Source organism: Anomaloglossus baeobatrachus, chromosome 8 (genome assembly GCF_048569485.1).
Source record: "Anomaloglossus baeobatrachus isolate aAnoBae1 chromosome 8, aAnoBae1.hap1, whole genome shotgun sequence".
In the NCBI taxonomy this organism is placed as follows: Eukaryota; Metazoa; Chordata; class Amphibia; order Anura; family Aromobatidae; genus Anomaloglossus; species Anomaloglossus baeobatrachus.
The window spans coordinates 229,254,360-229,281,341 of NC_134360.1; the positions used below are offsets into that span (position 1 = coordinate 229,254,360).

Consider the following 26,982-nt stretch of genomic DNA (forward strand, 5'->3'; position numbering starts at 1 on the left):
CAAATGGCCAGGGAGACACTCCCTGAGCAGAGCACCATGATAAGAAAATCTTCCACGTCCTGTGGTAGATCTTGGCAGACGTGGGCTTCCTAGCCTGCCTCATGGTAGCAACAACTCCTTGAGACAATCCTGCACACGCTAGGATCCAGGATTCAATGGCCACACAGTCAGGTTCAGGGCAGCAGAATTCTGATGGAAAAACGGCCCTTGGGACAGTAAGTCTGGCCGGTCTGGAAGTGACCACGGTCGGCCGACCGTGAGATGCCACAGATCCGGGTACCACGATCTCCTCGGCCAGTCTGGGGCGACGAGTATGACGCGGGTGCAATCGGATCTGATCTTGCGCAACACTCTGGGCAAGAGTGCCAGAGGCGGGAATACATATGGGAGTCGGAACTGCGACCAATCTTGGACCAAGGCGTCTGCCGCCAGAGCCCTTTGATCGCGCGACCGCGCCATGAATGCCGGGACCTTGTGGTTGTGCCGAGACGCCATGAGGTCGACGTCCGGCACCCCCCACCGGCGACAGATTTCCTGAAACACGTCCGGGTGAAGGGACCATTCCCCTGCGTCTATCCCTTGGCGACTGAGGAAGTCTGCTTCCCAGTTTTCTACGCCCGGGATGTGTACCGCGGATATGGTGGATGCTGTGTCCTCCACCCACGTCAGAATCCGCCTGACTTCCTGGAAGGCTTGCCGACTGCGCGTCCCTCCTTGGTGGTTGATGTATGCCACCGCTGTGGAGTTGTCCGACTGGATTCGGATCTGCCTTCCTTCCAGCCACTGCTGGAAGGCTAGAAGTGCCAGATACACTGCTCTGATCTCCAGAACATTGATCTGCAGGGTGGACTCTTGCTGAGTCCACGTCCCCTGAGCCCTGTGGTGGAGAAAGACTGCTCCCCACCCTGACAGACTCGCGTCTGTCGTGACCACTGCCCAGGATGGAGGTAGGAAGGATCTTCCCTGTGACAATGAGTTGGGCAGAAGCCACCATTGCAGAGAGTCCTTGGCCGCCTGAGAAAGGAAGACTTCTCTGTCCAGGGATGTCGACTTCCCGTCCCATTGGCGAAGAATGTCCCATTGAAGAGGACGCAGATGAAACTGCGCAAAGGGAACTGCTTCCATGGCTGCCACCATCTTCCCTAGGAAGTGCATGAGGCGCCTCAAGGAGTGCGACTGGCCCTGAAGAAGCGACCGCACCCCTATCTGTAGTGACCTCTGCTTGGTCAGCGGAAGCTTCACTATCGCTGATAGAGTATGGAACTCCATGCCAAGAAACGTTAGAGACTGAGTTGGTGACAGATTTGACTTTGCAAAGTTGATGATCCACCCGAAAGACTGGAGAGTCTCCAGCGTAACATTCAGGCTGAGTTGGCATGCCTCCTGAGAGGGTGCCTTGACAAGTAGATCGTCCAGATAAGGGATCACGGAGTGTCCCTGGGAGTGCAAGACTGCTACCACTGCCGCCATGACTTTGGTGAAAACCCGTGGGGCTGTCGCCAGACCGAATGGCAGAGCTACGAACTGAAGATGTTCGTCTCCTATTACCAAACGTAGAAAACGTTGGTGCTCTGTAGCAATTGGTACGTGGAGATACGCATCCTTGATGTCTATTGATGCCAGAAAATCTCCTTGAGACATTGACGCAATGACAGACCGGAGGGATTCCATCCGGAACCTCCTGGCGTTCACATGCTTGTTGAGCCTTTTTAGGTCCAGAACAGGACGGAAGGAGCCGTCCTTTTTTGGAACCACAAAGAGATTGGAGTAAAACCCTCGCCCTCGTTCCTGAGGGGGGACAGGGATTACCACTCCTTCTGCTCTTAGTGAGCTCACCGCCTGCAGAAGGGCATCCGCTCGGTCGGGATGTGGGGAGGTTCTGAAGAACCGAGGTGGAGGACGGGAACTGAACTCGATTCTGTACCCGCGCGACAAAATGTCTGTCACCCACCGGTCTTTGACCAGTGACAGCCAAATGCCGCAAAAACGGGAAAGCCTGCCACCGACCGAGGATGCGGAGGGAGGCGGCTGAAAGTCATGAGGAAGCCGCTTTGGAAACGGTTCCTCCGTTTGCTTTCTTGGGTCGTGAGTGAGCCCGCCATGAATCAGAGCTCCTTTGTTCTTTCTGCGTCCCTTTGAATGAGGAAAATTGGGCCTTGCCTGAGCCTCGAAAGGGCCGAGACCTCGGCTGCCACTTTTTCTGCTGAGGTTTGTTTGATCTGGGCTGGGGTAAGGACGAGTCTTTACCCTTGGACTGTTTGATGATTTCAGCGAGCTGCTCGCCAAACAGTCTATCTCCAGATAATGGCAAGTTGGTTAAACATTTTTTGGAACTAGCGTCTGCTTTCCAGTCCTTTAACCACAATGCTCTGCGCAACACTACGGAGTTGGCGGACGCCAACGACGTACGGCTCGTAGATTCCAGAACCGCGTTGATAGCGTAGGTCGCAAACGCAGACATTTGTGAGGTTAGGGTCGACACCTTTGGCACTGCTGGCTGCATGACAGCCTCTACCTGTGCCAACCCAGCTGAAATAGCTTGGAGTGCCCACACGGCCGCGAATGCAGGGGCAAACGACGCGCCGATAGTTTCATAGATAGACTTCAACCAAAGGTCCATCTGTCTGTCGTTGGCGTCTTTAAGTGAAGCGCCATCCTCTACCGCGACTATAGATTTTGCCGCAAGCTTGGCAATAGGGGGATCCACTTTTGGACACTGGGTCCAGCGTTTGATCACGTCAGGGGAAAACGGATAACGTGTATCCCTAGCGCGTCTGGAAAAACGCTTGTATGGCTGAGCGTGGTGTTTCTGGATAGATTCTCTGAAGTCAGAGTGGTCTAAAAAGGCACTCAATTTACGCTTGGGATACAAGAAATGGAATTTCTCCTGCTGTGCAGCAGCTTCCTCTGCTGAGGGAGCTGGGGGAGAAATATCCAACGCACTATTGATGGCCGAAATAAGGTCATTGACCATAGCGTCACCATCAGGGGTATCCAAATTGAGAGTGGTCTCATGGTCCGAAACCTGACCACTTTCTTCAGTCTCATCATAGAGAGACTCATCCCTGTGAGACCCTGAACAATGTGATGATGTGGAGGGTCTGTCTAAGCGAGCTTGCTTGGGCTGGCTGGGGCCGTCATCTGAGTCAGAGCCATCAGCCTGTGATACATGAGAGCCCCTTGAAGTACAGACTCGCTCCAATTGAGGGGGACCAGGGGGCAAGGACACAGCCGTGTCCGGAGCCTGAGTAATTGGCCTGGTTTGCAAGGCCTCAAGGATTTTTGTCATAGTGACAGCCATCTGACCAGCCAAAACTGCAAAATCTGTCCCTGTTACTGGGGCAGGACTTACAGGCGTCTCTGCCTGGGTTACTACTGCCACCTCCGGCTGACGAAGCGTTACAGGCACGGAACATTGCACACAATGGTGGTCAGTGGAGCCTGCCGGTAGATCAGTCCCACAAACAGTACAGACAGTGTACACAGCCCGCGCCTTGGGACCCTTGCGTTTTGTGGAGGACATGTTGCTGTCTCCTCAGCGCAATATGGGGTCTATAGCCAAGAAGCGCCCTACAGTGCAAATATATATACAATATCTATATGGCACCAGAAGAAAGTACACAAATAGAATCACTGTGGCACAAGAGGGGCTTTCAGCCTGCTTACCGCCCGCCTCAGAGCGGGTGTGTGGCCGCCAGACGCCCTGTCTGAGTCTCCCAGAGCCTGCCTGCCTGTCCCCAGCCGGACCGCATGAATAATGGCTGCCGGCGTCCTGTGAGGAAGAGGGGCGGCTCTGGGCGTTCCTAAACGAAGAGCGGGAAAGCGTGCTCTCACTGTGCCTCGTGAGGGGGCTGGAGCATGTAAATCAAGCTCCAGCCCCCGGCGCTGGCCATTGCACAGCGTCTCTCCTCCGCCCTGATTGACAGGGCGGAGGCGGGAACGAAGCGGCGCTAGGCCGCAAAAGCCGGGAAGTAAAGTTAGGAGCGCCGCCGCCGTAAAAGCGCGGTCGGCGCTCTGTCCCCGGCGCCCTGCATGTCGCAGTTGCGCCCCGCCGCAGGAGCGGTCGGCGCTAGTTCCCAAACACATAACCCGTCACCCAGCCATAACTAAGGTGACACAACCCCATTGCTTATGTCCCCGGCGCACTATAACGCCCAGCAAGTCTGGAGCGTTCTGTGCCTGCCGGGGACACCGAGTACCTGACAGATGCAGGGCCATGTCCCTGACTGTACCAATGCTCGACATCCATCAGGTTCGTTCTGGGTCTGTGGATGGAGCCCGGCCTCAGGGCTTTGTGGCCGGAAGGATCCCACTTCCACAGAGCCCTCCAGGGGGATGTGGAAGGAAAAACAGCATGTGGGGCTCCAGCCTCTGTACCAGCAATAGGTACCTCAACCTTTCAAGCACCATCTGGTGAGAAGGGAGCATGCTGGGGGCGCTATATGTGCCCACTTTTCTTCCATCCGAGTAGTTAGCAGCTACTGCTGACTACACACCGTGGAGCTATGCGTGGATGTATGACCTCCTTCACACACAAAGCTAAAACTGGAGAACCCGTGATTCCACGGGGGGTGTATAGCCAGAAGGGGAGGGGCCTTACACTTTTTAGTGTAATACTTTGTGTGGCCTCCGGAGGCAGTAGCTATACACCCAATTGTCTGGGTCTCCCAATAGAGCGCTGAAGAAAAACGCAGGTACCTGCGGAAAAGAAGTCACATGCACATCCTTTTTCTTAAGAAATTCTGCAGAAAGAATGTTCTTGAGAAAAAAATGCAGTGTGCGCACAGCTATTTTTGTTTTCCATAGGTTTTGCTGGGGAATGTCTGCAGAAAGATTACAACCATCTTCTCAAGAAATTTCTGCACCAAAAGCGCAAAAAACGGCGAGTAAAAACGCAGTGTGTGAACAAGGCCTAATGATTAGGAATGGAAGCTGAACACCCAGGCTTAGGTCAGCATCACACTAGCGTATGACATCAGATGTGATATGCTAATGACCCTCGGCTCCCGCTCTACTGCGACCGTGGGCCGAGTGTCATGTGATTGATCTGATCTTACATCACAGCTGTGGATGAGAGGAAGGGATTAATCTCCATTGTCAGCTGATACGTATATCGCACTGCACTCCGGTGTCATCCGAGTGCAGTCTGTTTCTCTCGCACCTACAGACTTGTATGGGTGCGAGTTATCTGAGACTCGCAGACACACTCCACATGCTGTGATTTTTTTTCCTCAGTCCACTTAGGGCTGAGGAAAAACTCGCAGATCTCAGCTGCAGCATTCCTAAATGAGGCCAAGTGCAATGTGAGATTTTCTTGCATTATTGCACTTGTGTGAGTTATACACCATTGTGACTCTACCCTTAAAAGGGTTCCCTGACACCTCCATAGTCAGCATCAGCAGGCGAGAATTGCCGAGTACGTGGCATCAACAGGTTCCTGTTAAGACAGTGTGAAGCCTGGCACCACGCAATCGTCCTACTCCAATGAATGCCATTAATGCTGGGATCTGTCAATAGCATCCCTCACCTCCAAATGCAGACGTAAAAGGCGCTGGAGATCCCCTTTTAAATACATGAAGAGGGGGGGGAGAAAACTTCCAAACTGGTGTAAAGTAATCGACACGTGTATTTCACACCAGGCGCTCAGTGAAATCCTGAGGTTCAAACCACAAGTCAGCAAAAGCTGCTGCCTATACAGTTATACGGGAGCTGCTGATATAAGAACTCAGCTTCACTTTTTTGTGTAATACCGTCTAGGGGATGGGCTGCGAGATGGTTTCCTCTTCGGCGATCTCATTTTTTTCGGGGATCGAGACGCACTGCGACTCTTCCTGCGCCTCTTGTCCCTGAAAAGAAAAAAAAAAAAATCAAATGAGAAACAAAATATACGATTGGATGTAAGAAGAATAGAGGATCAGCGTCACAAAGCCCGAAAGATACAAGACTGGGGTGGGGATTGATGAGCTTTCACCAGCACGGTACCTGCTTGTGCTTCGGGATCGCCTGCTTGTGCTGTAGCTCTTGGGTGGCGTTTTCGATCGTTTTTTCTCCTTTTCTTCACGCTTTTTTTCTCTGGGGAAAAGAAAAAAAGTAAATTCAGGATGAGATTTTGCACTGACGACAGTTGATGGTTTTAGGTTTGGAGAAGTGTCAATCATTACCTGGATTTCGATCGAGAACGGCGGTTTCTGTCTCTGGAGTGGGAGCGCCTTCTTCTCGGGCTCTTGGATCGTCGGCGGCTCCTGGACTTTGAATGAGATCTTCTTCTTGATCTACTTCTTGAACGTCTATATGTAAAATTAAAAAAAATAAATAAAGAGCTAAAACTGCTGAAAGTTGCTCACTGGCTGCAACTACAATAAGAAAGGGACCCAGGCTAAATACAATGAGCTGTCTTTCCTACCGATTATCTAAAGACATATTCAGGGAGTGCATTTTCACTATGAGCTGAGTGGCCTTTATTACCACCTAACTTCACCCCAATATATGAGTACCCGGCATAGTGTACTAAATGCTTCACTAGTGCATAGAACAGATATGCAGGTCTCTACTAAGGAGGCCCAAACATTTATAAGTGCGCTCCTCCTGGTGCAATTTGATAGAGAGTATATGACACGGACATAATAGATGTTTAACCTCTTGCAAACATCCATATATATGTACAGCAGATGTTGAGTGCACATGTATTAAGAGTGTTCAGCTGAGCCTGCACCATAAAAGAAGGGTGACAGCTGTGCACATGCAATCTCTAAGCAGACTAAAGAAAGGAAGAAAAAAAAAAAAATAGGCAGTAAGAGACCATGCACTTATACATGCCGGGTGGGAAGGGGAAATTTGGCTCTTGAAAGGAGGGGGGAGTAAAGAAAAAAAAACCAAAAGGTGCAAAAATAAACTTCACATTACGAAGGGGTTAATAAAAGAAAGAGCTGGAGCAGAACGTTCCTATTGTCGGTACTTTTAGAATACGTGCCCACAATCCGGACATACTGCATCCGGGACGCGGCGTGTCGTCTCCTGCAGGGCTGCAAGTGCTGTCCACAGATGACCGCAGCGGCCCATGCCCACTACCGGGGTTCAGGCAGGTGCGGTCTCTCTTACGCCTGTGGAGAACATTCATGGCTCTGCAGCAATAAACTGACATGCTGCGGCTCGGGAAGCCGCACCGCATGACCGTTTTCGCTGCGGGAAAAAACAAGCACAGTGGTCATGGGATTTCTAAAAATCTTATCTGCTGTGCTTGTACTGTACATCAGTGTTTTGGACACGCTGCATCCAAATAGCTGTAAACACTGATCATGGGCACGCAGCCTCAGGCTGTGTGCACACTGTTTTTAATCACATTTTTGATGCTTTTTTTGGGGGGTGCAGTTTTGTCCCAAAACTGCCTGCAAATCCTTATACAGTGGAACCTTCGTTTAAGAGTAACTTGGCTTGAGAGCGTCTTGCAAGACAAAGCTTTTTACAAATTTGTAGCTGTAATAAGTTTCTATAAATACAGTAAATATTTTTGGGTTGTGGAACGAATTGTCTGTATTTCAAATATTTCCTATGGGAAAATTTGCTTTGATATAAGAGTAACTTGGTTTAAGAGCAGACTCCCGGAACCAATTATGCTCGTAATCCAAGGTTCCACTGTACCAGCAAAGTCAATGAGAACCCTGATGTGTTGTGCACATTTTTGCAGATAAAAATAAACTGCAGCATGTAAATTCTCTCAGCGTTTTTCCACACCAAATGCATGAAGAAAAGAAAAAAAAAAAAAAAAAAAAAAAAAAAAAAAAAGGAGAAAACCATAAATCAAAAATGCACTGAAAAAAAAAGGAAAAAAAACCAAACAGTTTTGCCTGCCAAGATATGCAGATTTGGTGCAGATATTTCTATACTTTGCGTGCGCACACAACCTTAATGTGACATTTCTCACCTGTGTCGGGATGATGAGGGTGTTCTCCTCCTCCTGGAATGGGAACGTGACCTCGAACGCTTTTTAGATTTGTCATCTTTTTTGTCTAAAAAGGAGGAAAAAAAATACAAATTAAAAACAAAAATTAATTATTGTATAGAAAAAAAAAAAAAAAGAAAAAGAAGAATATGAACACCAAGCAACATACCAGGCTCAATGGCAGCAGAAATCAAGGACTGGGCTTCCCGGACCCTCTTCATGGCTTCTTCAATGTCTTTGTTAGATGCGTCAGATTTCAGACTTGGTGACACCAGTCCGGCTGTCACATGATTCAGTCTAGGAAACAAAATGTACAGATCAGTCAGAGCGGCCCCAAACGCTGCCGGCTAGGGGGGGGGATGATACTTATGGGATAGTACTTACTTGGGATCAACCGTGCTCATAAGTTTTAATAATTGGTCGGCTGCAAGTGACTGTAGAGAAAAGACGACATGTCGTTAATAAAACCCTGAAGGAGCTTAGGTAAGCAGCCACTCAGACTGCAGGGGTGGCCAGTAACCTAGGATAGTCAACAACCCCTTTAATGAATGGGAGACCACCCCTTTTAATATGGTAGTAACAAGCCAACCTTATTTTATAGACTGTGGGGATGGATATCTGGTACCTGGGAGTTGAGGTTGGCTCCAGGAAGAGTAAGGGCTGCAAGTGTTGGATCCAACGTAGGAGCTCCCAGAGCAGCGAGCGGCACAGCACCAATCTAACATTCACAGATAAACATAGAAAATCAGTACAAAAGATTATAATATAGGGAGAAAAACACTTTTCATTATAGCTCTCCAACCTGTGGCTTTAGAGGAACTACCAACAACTCATTAGCTGTGGGCATGCTGGGAGTTGTAGTTGGGCCACAGATGGCATTGCACAGATTAAGGAACTTTTTTGTATATAAAGAGCTCAGCATATATGAGTACACCCCAACAGAATTATCAGAAAACCTGTAGTCTCCTAGTAGTCCTAACAAATTCACTCAAGATTGTTGCAAAAATGAGTACACCCCAAAGAGTCTTAGCAGCAAAGCTGAAGTTTAGACTACAAAAATCTATTTAACAAGAATTCCATTCATTACACCGTTGTCGTATAAAAGGACGATACTTAGAAAGGAAAAAAAAAACCTTCCGATTTCATGCTGTCACCAATGGCACCACGTGGAAGAGAAATGTCAAGATCTGAGAAGAAAAAATCTTTACAAAAGGAAAGGTGAAGGCTACAAGATCACAAAACTTCACTTTTCAGATACTGGCGCAAAAGTGATAAAACAAAGCTGGAGCTGCCAAATCTCACAAACGTTTGGGCGACCATGGATGTCACTAACAGGAGCGTCTTCTGGGAAGGGAAGAGAATCACATGTACATTCTCTGCAGTTATCAGAAGAAATAGAAAGCTGAACCTTGGCGAGTGTTTCCCGTGACACTCTGGTGCACACTGCAGAGGAACAGCATGTATATCATCAATGGAGGAGGCAGCTTCTGAAACCCAGACACAAAAAAGCCGCCTATAATTTGCTAAGGCCTATAGCTGATATAAATGAAGACTCCTAGGACATCTGGGACAATGAGAACAAAAGAAAGGATTTTGGAACGGATGGCTTCAAAACTGTATGGTGTCACAAAGGTGAGGGAAAGAAAAATGCCTGGTGCCTACGGCGTGACCTGGTGGTGCCGTGTTCTTATGTAGGGTACATAAAGGCTGCTGTTGGGGGGCTACATATCACTGACGGGGTCATGAAGTCACAGATGTCCTGCTCTGTAGTGACAGAAGATGCTGCCATCACTCCAGCCATCGCTAGACTTTACCTACACAATGATCCAGGACACCAATCTGTTGCAATTATGAAGAGGAGGGTGAAAGTGATTCAGTGGTAAAGTACAGTTAAGTCCAGGAATATTTGGACAGTGACCGAATCTTTGAGATTTCAGTTCTGCAAGTCTCCATTTAAATTAAAATTAACAACTGAGATGCAATTGAATTGGAGACTTTCAGGTTAAACGGGGGATGAACAAAAAGAAGGGAATTTTGTTTACTTACCGTAAATTCCTTTTCTTCTAGCTCCTATTGGGAGACCCAGACAATTGGGTGTATAGCTACTGCCTCCGGAGGCCACACAAAGTATTACACTTTAAAAAGTGTAACCCCTCCCCTCTGCCTATACACCCTCCCGTGCATCACGGGCTCTTCAGTTTTGGTGCAAAAGCAGGAAGGAGGAAACTTATAAATTGGTCTAAGGTAAATTCAATCCGAAGGATGTTCGGAGAACTGAAACCATGAACCAAAAGAGCAATTCAACATGAACAACATGTGTACACAAAGAACAACAGCCCGAAGGGAACAGGGGCGGGTGCTGGGTCTCCCAATAGGAGCTAGAAGAAAAGGAATTTACAGTAAGTAAACAAAATTCCCTTCTTCTTTGTCGCTCCATTGGGAGACCCAGACAATTGGGACGTCCAAAAGCAGTCCCTGGGTGGGTAAAATAATACCTCAATAAAAAAAGAGCCTAAAACGACCCCCTCTTACAGGTGGGCAACCGCCGCCTGAAGGACTCGCCTACCTAGGCTGGCGTCTGCCGAAGCATAGGTATGCACCTGATAGTGTTTCGTGAAAGTGTGCAGACTAGACCAGGTAGCTGCCTGACACACCTGCTGAGCCGTAGCCCGGTGCCGCAATGCCCAAGACGCACCCACGGCTCTGGTAGAATGGGCTTTCAGCCCCAAAGGAAGCGGAAGCCCAGAAGAACGGTAGGCTTCAAGAATCGGCTCCTTGATCCACCGAGCCAAGGTTGACTTGGAAGCCTGCGAACCCTTACGCTGGCCAGCGACAAGGACAAAGGGCGCATCTGAACGGCGCAGGGGCGCCGTGCGAGACACGTAGAGCCGGAGTGCTCTCACCAGATCTAACGAGAGCAAATCCTTTTCACATTGGTGAACTGGATGAGGGCAAAATGAAGGTAAGGAGATATCCTGATTGAGATGAAAAGGGGATACCACCTTAGGGAGAAATTCCGGGACCGGACGCAGAACCACCTTATCCTGGTGAAAAACCAGGAAGGGGGCTTTGCATGACAGCGCTGCCAGCTCCAATACTCTACGGAGCGATGTAACTGCCAGTAGAAATGCCACCTTCTGCGAAAGACGTGATAAAGAGATATCCCGCAGCGGCTCGAAAGGTGGTTTCTGAAGAGCCAATAGCACCCTGTTAAGATCCCAGGGTTCCAGCGGACGCTTGTAAGGTGGGACTATGTGGCAAACTCCCTGCAGGAACGTGCGGACCTGCGGAAGCCTGGCTAGGCGCTTTTGAAAAAATACGGATAGCGCCGATACTTGTCCCTTGAGAGAGCCGAGAGACAAACCCTTGTCCATTCCGGATTGAAGGAATGAAAAAAAAGTGGGTAAGGCAAAGGGCCAGGAAGTAAAAACCTTTTCAGAGCACCGGGATAAGAAGATCCTCCAAGACCTGTGATAGATCTTGGCGGACGTTGGTTTCCTGGCCTGTCTCATAGTGGCAATGACATCTTGAGATAACCCTGAGGACGCTAGGAGCCAGGACTCAATGGCCACACAGTCAGGTTGAGGGCCGCAGAATTCAGATGGAAAAACGGCCCTTGAGACAGCAAGTCTGGGCGGTCTGGGAGCGCCCACGGTTGACCCACCGTGACATGCCACAGATCCGGGTACCACGACCGCCTCGGCCAATCTGGGGCGACGAGAATGGCGCGACGACAGTCGGACCTGATTTTGCGCAGCACTCTGGGCAGCATCGCCAGAGGAGGAAATACATAGGGCAGTCAAAACTGCGACCAATCCTGGACTAATGCGTCCGCCGCCAGAGCTCTGTGATCCTGAGACCGGGCCATGAATGCCGGGACTTTGTTGTTGTGCCGTGACGCCATGAGATCGACGTCCGGCGTTCCCCAGCGGCGACAGATCTCTCGAAACACGTCTGGGTGAAGAGACCATTCCCCCGCGTCCATGCCCTGTCGACTGAAAATCTGCTTCCCAGTTTTCTACGCCCGGGATGTGAACTGCGGAGATGGTGGAAGCTGTGGCTTCCACCCACTGCAGAATCCGTCGGACTTCCTGGAAGGCCTGACGACTGCGCGTGCCGCCCTGATGGTTGATGTATGCGACGGCAGTAGCGTTGTCCGACTGTATACGGATCTGTCTGCCCTCCAGCCACCGATGAAAAGCCAATAGGGCTAGATACACTGCCCTTATCTCCAGAATATTGATCTGAAGGGATGACTATCGGAGTCCGGGTTCCCTGAGCCCTGTGGTGGAGAAAAACCGCCCCCCACCCTGACAGGATCGCGTCCGTGGTGACCACAGCCCAGGTTGGGGGTAGGAAGGATTTTCCCTGCGACAGAGAGTTGGGAAGGAGCCACCACTGAAGTGACGTCTTGGTTGCAAGGGAAAGAGAGACGTTCCTGTCGAGTGAAGTCGACCTCCTGTCCCATTTGCGGAGAATGTCCCACTGGAGTGGCCGCAGATGGAATTGCGCGAAGGGCACTGCCTCTATAGCTGCCACCATCTTCCCCAGGAAGTGCATGAGGCGCCTCAAGGGGTGTGACTGACCCCGGAGAAGAGATTGCACCCCTGCCTGCAGCGAAAGCTGTTTGTCCAGTGGTAGCATGACTACTGCTGACTGAGTATGAAACTCCATCCCAAGGTACGTCAGTGATTGGGTCGGTGTCAACTTGGATTTTGGGAAGTTGATGATCCACCCGAACTGCTGGAGAGTCGCCAGAGCGACGGAAAGGCTGTTTTGACACGCCATCCTGAACTCTATCCTGTAACCGTGAGACAGAATGTCTCTCACCCATCAGTCTTGAACATGTGGCCACCAGGCGTCGCAAAAGCGGGAGAGCCTGCCACCGACCGAGGATGCGGTTCGGGGATGCCGAGAGTCATGAGGAGGCCGCCTTGGAAGCAGTGCCTCCTGCGGCCTTGTGGGGGAGTGACTTGGACCGCCACGCATAGGAGTTCCTCTGGCCTTTCTCCGGCCTGCTGGACGAAGAGGTTTGGGGCTTGGCGGAGGGACGAAAGGACCGAAACCTCGATTGTATTTTCCGTTGCTGAGGTTTCTTTGGTTTGGACTGGGGTAAGGAGGAGTCCTTTCCCTTGGATTCCTTAATAATCTCATCCAATCGTTCACCAAACAAGCGGTCGCCAGCAAACGGCAAACCGGTTAAGAACCTCTTGGAAGCAGAGTCTGCCTTCCATTCGCGCAGCCACATGGCCCTGCGGACTGCCACAGAGTTAGCGGATGCCACCGCTGTACGGCTAGCAGAGTCTAGAACTGCGTTCATGGCGTAGGAAGAAAAAGCTGACGCCTGAGAAGTCAAGGACGCAACCTGCGGAGCAGAATTACGTGTGACCGCATTAATCTCAGCCAGACAAGCTGAAATAGCTTGGAGTGCCCACACGGCTGCAAAAGCCGGGGCAAAAGACGCGCCCGTGGCTTCATAGATGGATTTCACCAGGAGCTCTATCTGCCTGTCAGTGGCATCCTTTAGCGATGAGCCATCTGCAACCGATACCACAGATCTAGCCGCCAATCTAGAGACTGGAGGATCCACCTTGGGACACTGAGCCCAACCCTTAACTACGTCAGAGGGGAAGGGGTAACGTGTGTCAGTAAGGCGCTTAGTAAAGCGCTTGTCCGGAACCGCTCTGGGCTTCTGGACAGCATCTCTGAAGTTAGAGTGATCGAAAAACGCACTCCGTGTACGTTTAGGGAACCGAAACTGGTGTTTCTCCTGCTGAGAAGTCGACTCCTCTACAGGTGGCGGCGGGGGAGAGATATCTAACACCTGGTTGATGGACGAGATAAGGTCATTTACTATGGCATCCCCTTCAGGTGTGTCAAGATTGAGAGCAATGTCAGGGTCAGAGCCCTGAGCTGCGACGTCCGCCTCGTCCTCCAGAGAGACCTCAATCTGGGAACCCGAGCAGCGTGAAGAAGTCGGGGAAGATTCCCAGCGGGCCCGCTTAGCTGGTCTGGGACTGTGGTCCGGGCCGGAGTCCTCCACGTGAGACCTAGGGCCCCCCCTGGGAACGTGCTGCGGCGCGGCCAGAGAGGGGCCTGGAGGCGAAGATCCGACAGGGCCCGGGGCCTGTGTAAGGACCGGTCTGGACTGCAAAGCCTCAAGCAGCTTGGCAGACCATTTGTCCATAGACTGAGCCATGGATTGTGAGAGTGACTCAGTTTTTCAGCAAAAACTGCAAACTCTGTCCCTGCCGCCTGGACAGGGGGAGCAAGGGGTTCTACCTGAGCCAAGGGGCCCACTAGTGACCGAGGCTCCGGCTGAGCAAGCAAAACAGGGGTTGAGCATTGCTCACAGTGAGGGTAGGTGGACCCCGCAGGTAACTTAGCCGCACAAGAGGTACAGGTCGCAAAATAACCCTGTGCCTTGGCACCCTTGCTCCTTGTGGACGACATGCTGTTGTCTCCTAGGAGAGTGACCACTGAGGGTATATGGGGAGTGTATACAGCCCGACCGAACAGCAATATATATATATATATATATATAGTGTCTATTCCGGCACCCTGGGGGGAAACAGCACCGGGTGACCGGTGTGGCTTACCGACCGCTAAAAAGCGGAGTGTGTGTCCTCCAGATTCCCTGCCTTAGGTCTCCCAGCGTTGCAGAGCTCTTCCAGGAAATCCTCCACAGGCAGAATGCCAAAGAAATGGCTGCCAGAGCTCTCTGGGGAGGAGTGGGGCCGTGGGCGGCGTTAGAAAAGTGCGGGAATCTGGAGTCCCCAAAGTGATCAGTGAGGGGGGAGGAAACGAAGGGAATTTTGTTTACATACCGTAAATTCCTTTTCTTCTAGCTCTAATTGGGAGACCCAGACAACTGGGTGTATAGGCTATGCCTCCGGAGGCCGCACAAAGTACTACACTCAAAAGTGTTAGGCCCCTCCCCTTCTGCCTATACACCCCCCGTGCTCCCACGGGCTCCTCAGTTTTGGTGCAAAAGCAAGAAGGAGGAAAAATAATTATAAACTGGTTTAAAGTAACTTCAATCCGAAGGAAAACTCCGAGAACTGAAACCATTCAACATGAACAACATGTGTACACAAAAAAAACAGGGGCGGGTGCTGGGTCTCCCAATTAGAGCTAGAAGAAAAGGAATTTACGGTAAGTAAACAAAATTCCCTTCTTTTTCGCTCTATTGGGAGACCCAGACAATTGGGACGTCCAAAAGCAGTCCCTGGGTGGGTAAAATAATACCTCGTAAGAGAGCCGTAAAACGGCCCTTTCCTACAGGTGGGCAACCGCCGCCTGAAGGACTCGTCTACCTAGGCTGGCATCCGCCGCAGCATAGGTATGCACCTGATAGTGCTTCGTGAAAGTGTGCAGGCTCGACCAGGTAGCCGCCTGACACACCTGTTGAGCCGTAGCCTGGTGCCTCAAAGCCCAGGACGCTCCCACGGCTCTGGTAGAATGGGCCTTCAGCCCTGAGGGAACCGGAAGCCCAGCCGAACGGTAAGCTTCGATAATTGGCTCCTTGATCCACCGAGCCAGGGTTGATTTGGAAGCCTGTGACCCTTTACGCTGGCCAGCGACAAGGACAAAGAGTGCATCCGAGCGGCGCAGGGGCGCCGTACGAGAAATGTAGAGTCTGAGTGCTCTCACCAGATCTAACAAGTGCAAATCCTTTTCACATTGGTGAACTGGATGAGGATAAAAAGAGGGTAAGGAAATATCCTGATTGAGATGAAAGGGGGATACCACCTTAGGGAGAAATTCCGGAACCGGACGTAGAACCACCTTGTCCTGGTGAAAAACCAGAAAAGGGGCTTTGCACGACAACGCTGCTAGCTCAGACACTCTCCGAAGAGAAGTGACAGCTACTAGAAAAACCACTTTCTGCGAAAGTCGTGAGAGAGAGATATCTCTCATTGGCTCGAATGGTGGTTTCTGAAGAACCATCAGCACCCTGTTTAGATCCCAGGGTTCTAACGGCCGCTTGTAAGGTGGAACGATGTGACAAACTCCCTGCAGGAACGTGCGTACCTGTGGAAGTCTAGCTAGGCGCTTCTGGAAAAACACAGAGCGCTGAAACTTGTCCCTTAAGGGAACCGAGCGACAAACCCTTTTCCAGTCCAGATTGAAGGAAGGACAGAAAAGTAGGTAATGCAAATGGCCAGGGAGAAAAACCCTGAGCAGAGCACCACGACAGGAAAATTTTCCACGTCCTGTGATAAATCTTGGCGGACGTTGGTTTCCTAGCCTGTCTCATAGTGGCAATGACTTTTTGAGATAACCCTGAAGACGCTAGGATCCAGGACTCAATGGCCACACAGTCAGGTTGAGGGCCGCAGAATTCAGATGGAAAAACGGCCCTTGAGACAGCAAGTCTGGTCGGTCTGGTAGTGCCCACGGTTGGCCGACCGTGAGATGCCACAGATCCGGGTACCACGACCTCCTCGGCCAGTCTGGAGCGACGAGGATGGCGCGGCGGCAGTCGGCCCTGATCTTGCGTAACACTCTGGGCAACAGTGCCAGCGGAGGAAACACATAAGGGAGCTGAAACTGCGACCAATCTTGAACTAAGGCGTCTGCCGCCAGAGCTCTGGGATCTTGAGACCGTGCCATGAACGTTGGTACCTTGTTGTTGTGCCGGGACGCCATTAGGTCGACGTCCGGCACCCCCCAGCGGCAACAGATCTCCTGAAACACGTCCGGGTGAAGGGACCATTCCCCTGCGTCCATGCCCTGGCGACTGAGATAATCTGCTTCCCAGTTTTCCACGCCTGGGATGTGAACTGCGGATATGGTGGAGGCCGTGGCTTCCACCCACATCAAAATCCGCCGGACTTCCTGGAAGGCTTGTCGACTGCGTGTGCCGCCTTGGTGGTTGATGTATGCCACCGCTGTGGAATTGTCCGACTGAATTCGGATCTGCTTGCCTTCCAGCCACTGCTGGAACGCTTTCAGGGCAAGATACACTGCCCGAATTTCCAGAACATTGATCTGAAGCGAGGACTCTTGCTGGGTCCACGTACCCTAAGCCCTGTGGTGGAGAAAAACCGCTCCCCACCCTGACAGACTCGCGTCCGTCGTGACCACCTCCCAGGATGGGGGTAGGAAGGATTTCCCCTTCGATAATGAAGTGGGAAGAAGCCACCACCGAAGGGAAGCTTTGGTCGCCTGAGAGAGGGAGACGGTCCTGTCGAGGGACGTCGGCTTCCTGTCCCATTTGCGTAGGATGTCCCATTGAAGAGGACGCAGGTGAAACTGCGCGAAAGGGACTGCTTCCATTGCTGCCACCATCTTCCCCAGGAAGTGCATGAGGCGCCTCAAGGGGTGTGACTGGCCTTGAAGGAGAGATTGTACCCCTGTCTGTAGTGACTGCTGCTTGATCAGCGGAAGCTTCACTATCGCTGAGAGGGTATGAAACTCCATGCCAAGGTATGTGAGCGATTGGGCCGGTGTCAGATTTGACTTTGGAAAATTGATGATCCACCCGAAACTCTGGAGAGTCTCCAGGGTAGCGTCGAGGCTGTGTTGGCATGCCTCTTGAGAGGGTGCCTTGATCAACAGATCGTCCAAGTACGGGATCACCGAGTGACCCTGAGAATGGAGGACCGCTACTACAGTAGCCATAACCTTGGTGAAAACCCGTGGGGCTGTTGCCAGGCCGAATGGCAGTGCCACGAACTGCAGGTGTTCGTTTCCTATGGCGAAGCGCAAGAAGCGCTGGTGCTCTGGGGCAATCGGAACGTGGAGATAAGCATCTTTGATATCGATCGATGCAAGGAAATCTCCTTGGGACATTGAGGCGATGACGGAGCGAAGGGATTCCATCCGGAACCGCCTGGTCTTTACGTGTTTGTTGAGAAGTTTCAGGTCTAGGACAGGACGGAAAGACCCGTCCTTCTTTGGGACCACAAACAAGTTGGAGTAAAAACCGTGGCCCTGTTGATGAAGAGGAACAGGGACCACCACTCCTTCTGCCTTCAGAGTGCCCAGCGCCTGCAGAAGAGCCTCGGCTCTCTCGGGAGGCGGAGAAGACCTGAAGAATCGAGTCGGGGGACGAGAGATGAACTCTATCTTGTAACCGTGAGACAGAATGTCTCTCACCCAGCGGTCTTTTCTTCCATCCGACATAGTCAGCAGCTGCTGCTGACTAATCTGTGGAGCTGTGCTGTGTGTGTCTGACCTCCTTCGCACAAAGCAAAAAACTGGGGAGCCCGTGGGAGCACGGGGGGTGTATAGGCAGAAGGGGAGGGGCCTAACACTTTTGAGTGTAGTACTTTGTGCGGCCTCCGGAGGCATAGCCTATACACCCAATTGTCTGGGTCTCCCAATAGAGCGAAAAAGAAATACAGGATGCTCCGGCCCTCACATCCGACGTCAGGTCGGCAGTCCCGCCCTTACCCCTGATAGACAGGCCCGGGGGCGGGAGTTTTGCTACTAGGCCGCAATTGAAGCCGGGGACTAAATTTAAGACCGCGGCCGACAAACAGGTGCGGTCGGCGCGGAAGTCCGCCGGCCGTCACAAATAAGCAGCTGCTGCAGCGTCCGGGATGAAGGTGCTCCATGCACATCCCCCATGGGGATACAGAGTACCTTAGTTTTGCAGGGCCCGGTCCCTGAGGATAAATAAACTCCTGTCCGACAGATTCCCACAGGGGCTGCGTAGGGAGCACGGTCCCAGTGACTGGATGACCGCTCAGGATCCCACTTTTCGCAGAGCCGCTAAGGGATGGTGAAGGAGACAGCATGAGGCTCCGGCCTTTGTACCCACAATGGGTACCTCAACCTTAACAACACCGCCGACGTAGTGGGGTGAGAAGGGAACATGCCGGGGGCCCCGTTGGGTCCCACTTTTCTTCCAACCGATATAACTAAAATGAGAATGTGAATGGATGTGTGCCTCCTTCCACACAAAGCATAAAACTGAGGAGCCCGTGATGCACGGGAGGGTGTATAGGCAGAGGGGAGGGGTTACACTTTTTAAAGTGTAATACTTTGTGTGGCCTCCGGAGGCAGAAGCTATACACCCAATTGTCTGGGTCTCCCAATGGCGCGACAAAGAAAAATATCCTGTGAATATCCTTTAGGAATTACAACCATTTGTCTACAAAACCTCCTCATTTCAGGGGCTCAAAAGTAATTACACCAATAATCATAAATAAAATGTTCATTTTTAACCCTTTGTAGAGAATCCTTTGCAACAATGACTGAAGTCTTTCGGCCATGAATGTCTCCATCGCTGGTCTCCTCCAGTATGAGGCTTCCGGCCGTGGACGTCTCCATCGATAGTCTCCAGTGTGAGACTTTGCCGCCTTTACTACGGTCACTTCAGTTGTTTCTTGTTTGTGGCTCTTTCTCCTTGTGTTCTGTCTTAATCCTGTGACATGCGGCTCGATGGGGTGAGATCTGGTGATGACTCAGCTACTGCTAAATATGCCACTTCATTTTCACAGGAAATGTTGGGTCCTTGTCCATCTGTTCAACCATTGTTGTGTTTGGTTGAATTTTAGCAGAAAAGAAGGGAATTTTGTTACTTACCGTAAATTCCTTTTCTTCTAGCTCCTATTGGGAGACCCAGACGATTGGGTGTATAGCACTGCCTCCGGAGGCCACACAAAGCAATTACACTAAAAAGTGTAAGGCCCCTCCCCTTCTGGCTATACACCCCCAGTGGGATCACTGGCTCACCAGTTTTAGTGCAAAAGCAAGAAGGAGGAAAGCCAATAACTGGTTTAAACAAATTCCCTCCGAAATAACCTCGGAGAACTGAAAACCATTCAACATGAACAACATGTGTACCCGAAAAACAACCAAAAATCCCGAAGGACAACAGGGCGGGTGCTGGGTCTCCCAATAGGAGCTAGAAGAAAAGGAATTTACGGTAAGTAACAAAATTCCCTTCTTCTTCGGCGCTCCATTGGGAGACCCAGACGATTGGGACGTCCAAAAGCTGTCCCTGGGTGGGTAAAGAAATACCTCATGTTAGAGCTGCAAAGACAGCCCTCCCCTACGGGTAGGCAACTGCCGCCTGCAGGACTCTTCTACCTAGGCTGGCGTCCGCCGAAGCATAGGTATGCACCTGATAATGTTTGGTGAAAGTGTGCAGACTCGACCAGGTAGCTGCCTGGCACACCTGTTGAGCCGTAGCCTGGTGTCGTAATGCCCAGGACGCACCCACGGCTCTGGTAGAATGGGCCTTCAGCCCTGATGGAATCGGAAGCCCAGCAGAACGGTAGGCCTCAAGAATTGGTTCTTTGATCCATCGAGCCAGGGTGGCCTTAGAAGCCTGCGACCCCTTGCGCTTACCAGCGACAAGGACAAAGAGTGCATCCGAACGGCGCAGGGGCGCCGTGCGGGAAATGTAGATTCTGAGTGCTCGCACCAGATCTAACAAATGTAAATCCTTCTCATACCGATGAACTGCATGAGGACAAAAAGAAGGCAAAGAGATATCCTGATTAAGATGAAAAGAGGATACCACCTTCGGGAGAAACTCCTGAATGGGGCGCAGCACTACCTTGTCCTGGTGGAAGACCAGGAAGGGAGCTTTGGATGACAGCGCTGCTAGCTCAGACACTCTCCGAAGAGATGTGATCGCTACCAGAAAAGCCACTTTCTGTGACAGTCTAGAAAGTGAAACCTCCCTCAGAGGCTCGAAGGGCGGCTTCTGGAGGGCAACTAGCACCCTGTTCAGGTCCCATGGATCTAATGGTCGCTTGTACGGGGGTACGATATGACAAACCCCCTGCAGGAACGTGCGCACCTTAGAGAGTCGTGCTAGACGCTTCTGAAAAAAGACGGATAGCGCCGAGACTTGCCCCTTAAGGGAGCAGAGCGACAAACCTTTTTCTAACCCAGATTGTAGGAAAGAAAGAAAGGTAGGCAATGCAAATGGCCAGGGAGACACTCCCTGAGCAGAGCACCAGGATAAGAATATCCTCCACGTTCTGTGGTAGATCTTAGCGGACGTGGGCTTCCTAGCCTGTCTCATGGTGGCAACGACCCCTTGGGATAATCCTGAAGACGCTAGGATCCAGGACTCAATGGCCACACAGTCAGGTTCAGGGCCGCGGAATTCCGATGGAAAAACGGCCCTTGGGACAGTAAGTCTGGTCGGTCTGGTAGTGCCCACGGTTGGCCGACCGTGAGACGCCACAGATCCGGATACCACGCCCTCCTTGGCCAGTCTGGGGCGACGAGTATGACGCGGCTGCAGTCGGATCTGATCTTGCGTAGCACCCTGGGCAAGAGTGCCAGAGGTGGAAACACATAAGGGAGCCGGAACTGCGACCAATCTTGCACTAAGGCGTCTGCCGCCAGAGCTCTGTGATCGCGAGACCGTGCCATGAAGGTCGGGACCTTGTTGTTGTGCCGGGACGCCATTAGATCGACGTCCGGCCTTCCCCAGCGGCGACAGATTTCCTGAAACACTTCCGGGTGAAGGGACCATTCCCCTGCGTCCATGCCCTGGCGACTGAGGAAGTCTGCTTCCCAGTTTTCTACGCCGGGGATGTGAACTGCGGATATGGTGGAGGCCGTGGCTTCCACCCACATCAGGATCCGCCGGACTTCCTGGAAGGCTTGCCGACTGCGAGTCCCCCCTTGGTGGTTGATGTATGCCACCGCTGTGGAGTTGTCCGACTGAATTCGGATCTGCTTTCCTTCCAGCCACTGCTGGAAGGCTAGTAGGGCAAGATACACTGCTCTGATCTCCAGAACATTGATCGGAAGGGTGGACTCCTGCTGAGTCCACGTACCCTGAGCCCTGTGGTGGAGAAAAACTGCTCCCCACCCTGAGAGACTCGCGTCCGTCGTGACCACCGCCCAGGACGGAGGTAGGAAGGATCTTCCGTGTGATAATGAGGTGGGAAGAAGCCACCACTGCAGAGAGTCTTTGGCCGTCTGGGAAAGGGAGACTTTCCTGTCCAGGGATGTTGACTTCCCGTCCCATTGGCGGAGAATGTCCCATTGAAGTGGGCGCAGATGAAACTGCGCAAACGGAACCGCCTCCATTGCCGCCACCATCTTCCCGAGGAAGTGCATGAGGCGTCTTAAGGAGTGCGACTGACTTTGAAGGAGAGCCTGCACCCCAGTCTGTAGTGACCTCTGCTTGTCCAGCGGAAGCTTCACTATCGCTGAGAGAGTATGAAACTCCATGCCAAGATACGTTAGCGATTGGGTCGGTGACAGATTTGACTTTGAGAAGTTGATGATCCACCCGAACGTCTGGAGAGTCTCCAGTGCAACATTCAGGCTGAGTTGGCATGCCTCCTGAGAGGGTGCCTTGACAAGTAGATCGTCCAAGTAAGGGATCACAGAGTGTCCCTGAGAGTGCAAGACTGCTACCACTGCCGCCATGACCTTGGTGAACACCCGTGGGGCTGTCGCCAGACCAAATGGCCGAGCTACGAACTGAAGATGGTCGTCTCCTATCACGAAGCGTAGAAAACGTTGGTGCTCTGTAGCAATCGGCACGTGGAGATAAGCATCTTTGATGTCTATTGATGCTAGGAAATCTCCTTGAGACATTGAGGCAATGACTGAGCGGAGGGATTCCATCCGGAACCGCCTGGCGTTCACATGCTTGTTGAGCAGTTTTAGGTCCAGAACAGGACGGAATGAGCCGTCCTTTTTTGGCACCACAAAGAGATTGGAGTAAAAACCTTGTCCTTGTTCCTGAAGAGGAACAGGGACCACCACTCCTTCTGCTCTTAGAGAATTCACCGCCTGCAGAAGGGCATCTGCTCGGTCGGGATGTAAGGAAGTTCTGAAGAACCGAGGCGGAGGACGAGAACTGAACTCTATCCTGTACCCGTGAGACAAAATGTCTGTTACCCACCGGTCTTTGACCTGTGGCAGCCAAATGTCGCAAAAGCGGGAGAGCCTGCCACCGACCGAGGATGCGGAGGGAGGCGGCCGAAAGTCATGAGGCAGCCGCCTTGGAAGCGGTACCTCCGGCTGCTTTCTTGGGGCGTGAGTGAGCCCGCCAGGAATCAGAGCTCCTTTGCTCTTTCTGAGTCCCTTTGGACGAGGCGAACTGGGGCTTGCCCGAGCCTCGAAAGGACCGAAACTTTGACTGCCACTTCCTCTGTTGAGGTTTGCTTGATCTGGGCTGGGGTAAGGAAGAGTCCTTACCTTTGGACTGTTTAATGATTTCCGCCAATTGCTCACCAAACAGTCTGTCTCCAGATAATGGCAAGCTGGTTAAACATTTTTTAGAAACAGAATCTGCTTTCCATTCCTTTAACCACAAGGCTCTGCGCAAAACTACAGAGTTGGCGGAAGCCATTGCGGTACGGCTCGTAGAGTCCAGTACCGCATTAATAGCGTAGGTCGCAAACGCAGTCATTTGCGTAGTTAAGGACGCCACTTGCGGCACTGCTGGACGTATGAAAGAGTCCACCTGTGCCAAACCAGCTGAAATAGCTTGGGGCGCCCACACGGCCGCGAATGCTGGAGCAAACGACGCGCCAATAGCTTCATAGACAGATTTCAACCAAAGGTCCATCTGTCTGTCATTGGCATCTTTAAGTGAAGCCCCATCCTCCACTGCAACTATGGATCTAGCTGCAAGCCTGGATATTGGAGGGTCCACTTTTGGACACTGGGTCCAGCGTTTGACCACGTCAGGGGGAAAGGGATAACGTGTATCCTTAAGACGTTTGGAAAAACGCTTGTCCGGATTAGCATAGTGTTTCTGGATTGATGCTCTGAAGTCAGAGTGGTCCAGAAAGGTGCTCAATTTACGCTTGGGATACAGGAAATGGAATTTCTCCTGCTGGGCAGCTGCCTCCTCTGCTGAAGGGGCTGGGGGAGAAATATCCAACAGCCTATTGATGGCCGCTATAAGGTCATTTACCATGGCGTCACCATCTGGCGTATCCAAATTGAGTGCGGTGTCAGGGCTCGACTCCTGATCAACCATCTCTGTCTCATCATATAGAGACCCTTCTCGCTGAGACCCTGACCCGCGTGATGACGTGGAGGGTCTCTCCCCGCGAGCTCGCTTAGGCGGCCTGGGACTGTCATCGGAGTCAGAGCCCTCAGCCAGTGATGCCTGGGACCCCCGTGAAGTACGGATTAGTTCCAACTGAGGGGGACCGGAGAGCATAGACACAGCAGTGTCCATGGTCTGAGTAACTGGCCTGGACTGCAAGGTCTCCAGGATTTTTGTCATAGTCACAGACATTTTATCAGCAAAGACTGCAAATTCTGTCCCCGTCACCGGGGCAGGGTTCACAGGCGACTGCCTGGGCTACTACCACCATAGGCTCTGGCTGACGAAGTGCCACTGGGACTGAACATTGCACACAATGAGAGTCGTTGGAGCCTGCTGGTAGATTAGCCCCACATGCTGTACAAGCAGTGTATACAGCCCGTGCCTTGGCACCCTTGCGTTTTGTGGATGACATGTTGTTGTCTTCCCAGAGCAATATAGGGTATACAGCCAAGAAGCGACCGTACAGTGCAGTATATATCTATAGATATCTGGTACAGGAAAAAGTACACCAATACACACTGTGGCACAAGAGGGGCCAGCACTAAAGTGCTGCTTACCGCCCGCTAAACGCGGGTGTGTGGTCGCCAGAAATCCCTAGTCTTGGGTCTCCCAGAGCCTGTGTCCGTCCTCCAGCCAGAACTGCATGCAGGAATGGCTGCCGGCGTCCTGTGGAGGGGGGGGCGGGCCCTGGGCGTGCCAGACCAAAAGCGGGAAACCTGTGTCCCACTGTGCCAAGTGAGAGGGCTGGAGCATGTAAATAAGGCTCCAGCCCTCGGCGCTGAGTAAACGTACAGCGTCTCTCCCCTTCCCTGATTGACAGGGAGGGGGCGGGAACGAAGCGGAGCTAGGCCGCAAAAGCCGGGGACTAAAGTTATAAGCGCCGCCGCCGTAAAAGCGCGGTCGGCGCTAAGTCCCCGGCGCACTACAAGTCCCAGCCGCGCCGCCGCTCCGAGAGTGGCCGGCGCGGTAGTTCCCAGCACATGAAGTCACACAGCTAAGCTGCTGTGACTCAAACCCCAGCGTTACTGTCCCCGGCGCACTAACACACCCAGCAAGTCTGGTGTGTGCGTGCCCGCCTGAACGGGGACACAGAGTACCTGAAAGTTGCAGGGCCTTGTCCCTGAATGGTACACAGCTCCGTATCCATCAGGTTCACTGGGTCTGTGGATGGAGCCCGGCCTCAGGGCTTGGGGGCCGGTAAGATCCCACTTCCACAGAGCCCCTCAGGGGGATGGGGAAGGAAAGCAGCATGTGGGCTCCAGCCTCCGTACCCGCAATGGGTACCTCAACCTTACGAACCACAAGTGGGGTAAGAAGGGAGCATGCTGGGGGCCGTATATGGGCCCTCTTTTCTTCCATCCGACATAGTCAGCAGCTACTGCTGACTAAACAGTGGAGCTATGCGTGGATGTCTGACCTCCTTCGCACAAAGCAGAAAACTGGTGAGCCAGTGATCCCACTGGGGGTGTATAGCCAGAAGGGGAGGGGCCTTACACTTTTTAGTGTAATTGCTTTGTGTGGCCTCCGGAGGCAGTGCTATACACCCAATCGTCTGGGTCTCCCAATGGAGCGCCGAAGAAAAGGGAATTTTGTTTACTTACCGTAAATTCCTTTTCATCTAGCTCCTATTGGGAGACCCAGACAATTGGGTGTATAGCTTCTGCCTCTGGAGGCCACACAAAGTATTACACTTTTAAAAAAGTGTAACCCCTCCCCTCTGCCTATACACCCTCCCGTGGACCACGGGCTCCTCAGTTTGGTGCAAAAGCAGGAAGGAGAAAACTTATAAATTGGTCTAGGGTAAATTCAATCCGAAGGATGTTCGGAGAACTGAATACCATGAACCAAAAGAACAAATCAACATCAACAACATGTGTACACAAAAGAACAACCAGCCCGAAGGGAACAGGGGCGGGTGCTGGGTCTCCCAATAGGAGCTAGAAGAAAAGGAATTTACGGTAAGTAAACAAAATTCCCTTCTTCTTTGTCGCTCCATTGGGAGACCCAGACAATTGAGACGTCCAAGAGCAGTCCCTGGGTGGGTAAAAGAATACCTCAATAAAAAAAGCCAAAAACGGCCCCCTCTTACAGGTGGGCAACCGCCGCCTGGAGGACTCGCCTACCTAAACTAGCGTCTGCCGAAGCATAGGTATGCACTTGATAGTGCTTCGTGAAAGTGTGCAGACTAGACCACGTAGCTGCCTGACACCTGCTGAGCCGTCGCCCGGTGCCGCAATGCCCAGGACGCACCTACGGCTCTGGTAGAATGGGCTTTCAACCCTGAAGGGAGCGGAAGCCCAGAAGTACGGTAGGCCTCGAGAATCAGTTCCTTGATCCACCGAGCCAAGGTTGACTTGGAGGCCTGAGAGCCCTTACGCTGGCCAGCGACAAGGACAAAGAGCGCGTCTGAACGGCGCAGGGGCGCCGTGCGAGACACGTAGAACCGGAGTGCTCTCACTAGATCCAAAAAGTGCAAATCCTTTTCACACTGGTGAATTGGATTAGGGCAAAAGGAAGGCAAGGAGATATCCTGATTGAGATGAAAAGGGGATACCACCTTAGGGAGAAATTCCGGGACAGGACGCAGAACCACCTTATCCTGGTGGAAAACCAGGAAGGGAGCTTTACATGACAGCGCTGCAAGCTCAGACACTCTCCGAAGTGATGTGACTGCCACCAGGAAGACCACCTTCTGAGAAAGACGGGAGAGCGACATCCCGCAGCGGCTCAAAAGGCGGCTTTTGAAGAGCCGTCAGGACCCTGTTAAGATCCCAAGGTTCCAACGGACGTTTGTAAGGTGGGACCATGTGGCAAACCCCCTGCAGGAACGTGCGGACCTGCGGAAGCCTGGCTAGACGCGTTTGAAAAGAAGGGAATTTTGTTTACTTACCGTAAATTCCTTTTCTTCTAGCTCCTATTGGGAGACCCAGACAATTGGGTGTATAGCTTCTGCCTCCGGAGGCCACACAAAGTATTACACTTTAAAAAGTGTAACCCCTCCCCTCTGCCTATACACCCTCCCGTGCATCACGGGCTCCTCAGT

General features: G+C 52.0%; 1 protein-coding gene across 1 annotated transcript in view; it reads right to left on the reverse strand.

Annotated features, from left to right (window-relative positions):
* Positions 1 to 26,982, reverse strand: part of SRSF11 (serine and arginine rich splicing factor 11) — a 118,837-nt gene that overhangs the window by 39,402 nt on the left and 52,453 nt on the right. The window contains exons 4-10 of the mRNA XM_075320315.1: positions 8,565 to 8,657; positions 8,324 to 8,373; positions 8,109 to 8,236; positions 7,922 to 8,006; positions 6,162 to 6,287; positions 5,983 to 6,072; positions 5,751 to 5,846 (exon numbers count right to left, since the gene is read on the reverse strand). Of these exons, the coding sequence (XP_075176430.1) occupies positions 5,751 to 5,846; positions 5,983 to 6,072; positions 6,162 to 6,287; positions 7,922 to 8,006; positions 8,109 to 8,236; positions 8,324 to 8,373; positions 8,565 to 8,657 (668 nt within the window). The remainder of the gene's footprint in view (positions 1 to 5,750; positions 5,847 to 5,982; positions 6,073 to 6,161; positions 6,288 to 7,921; positions 8,007 to 8,108; positions 8,237 to 8,323; positions 8,374 to 8,564; positions 8,658 to 26,982) is intronic.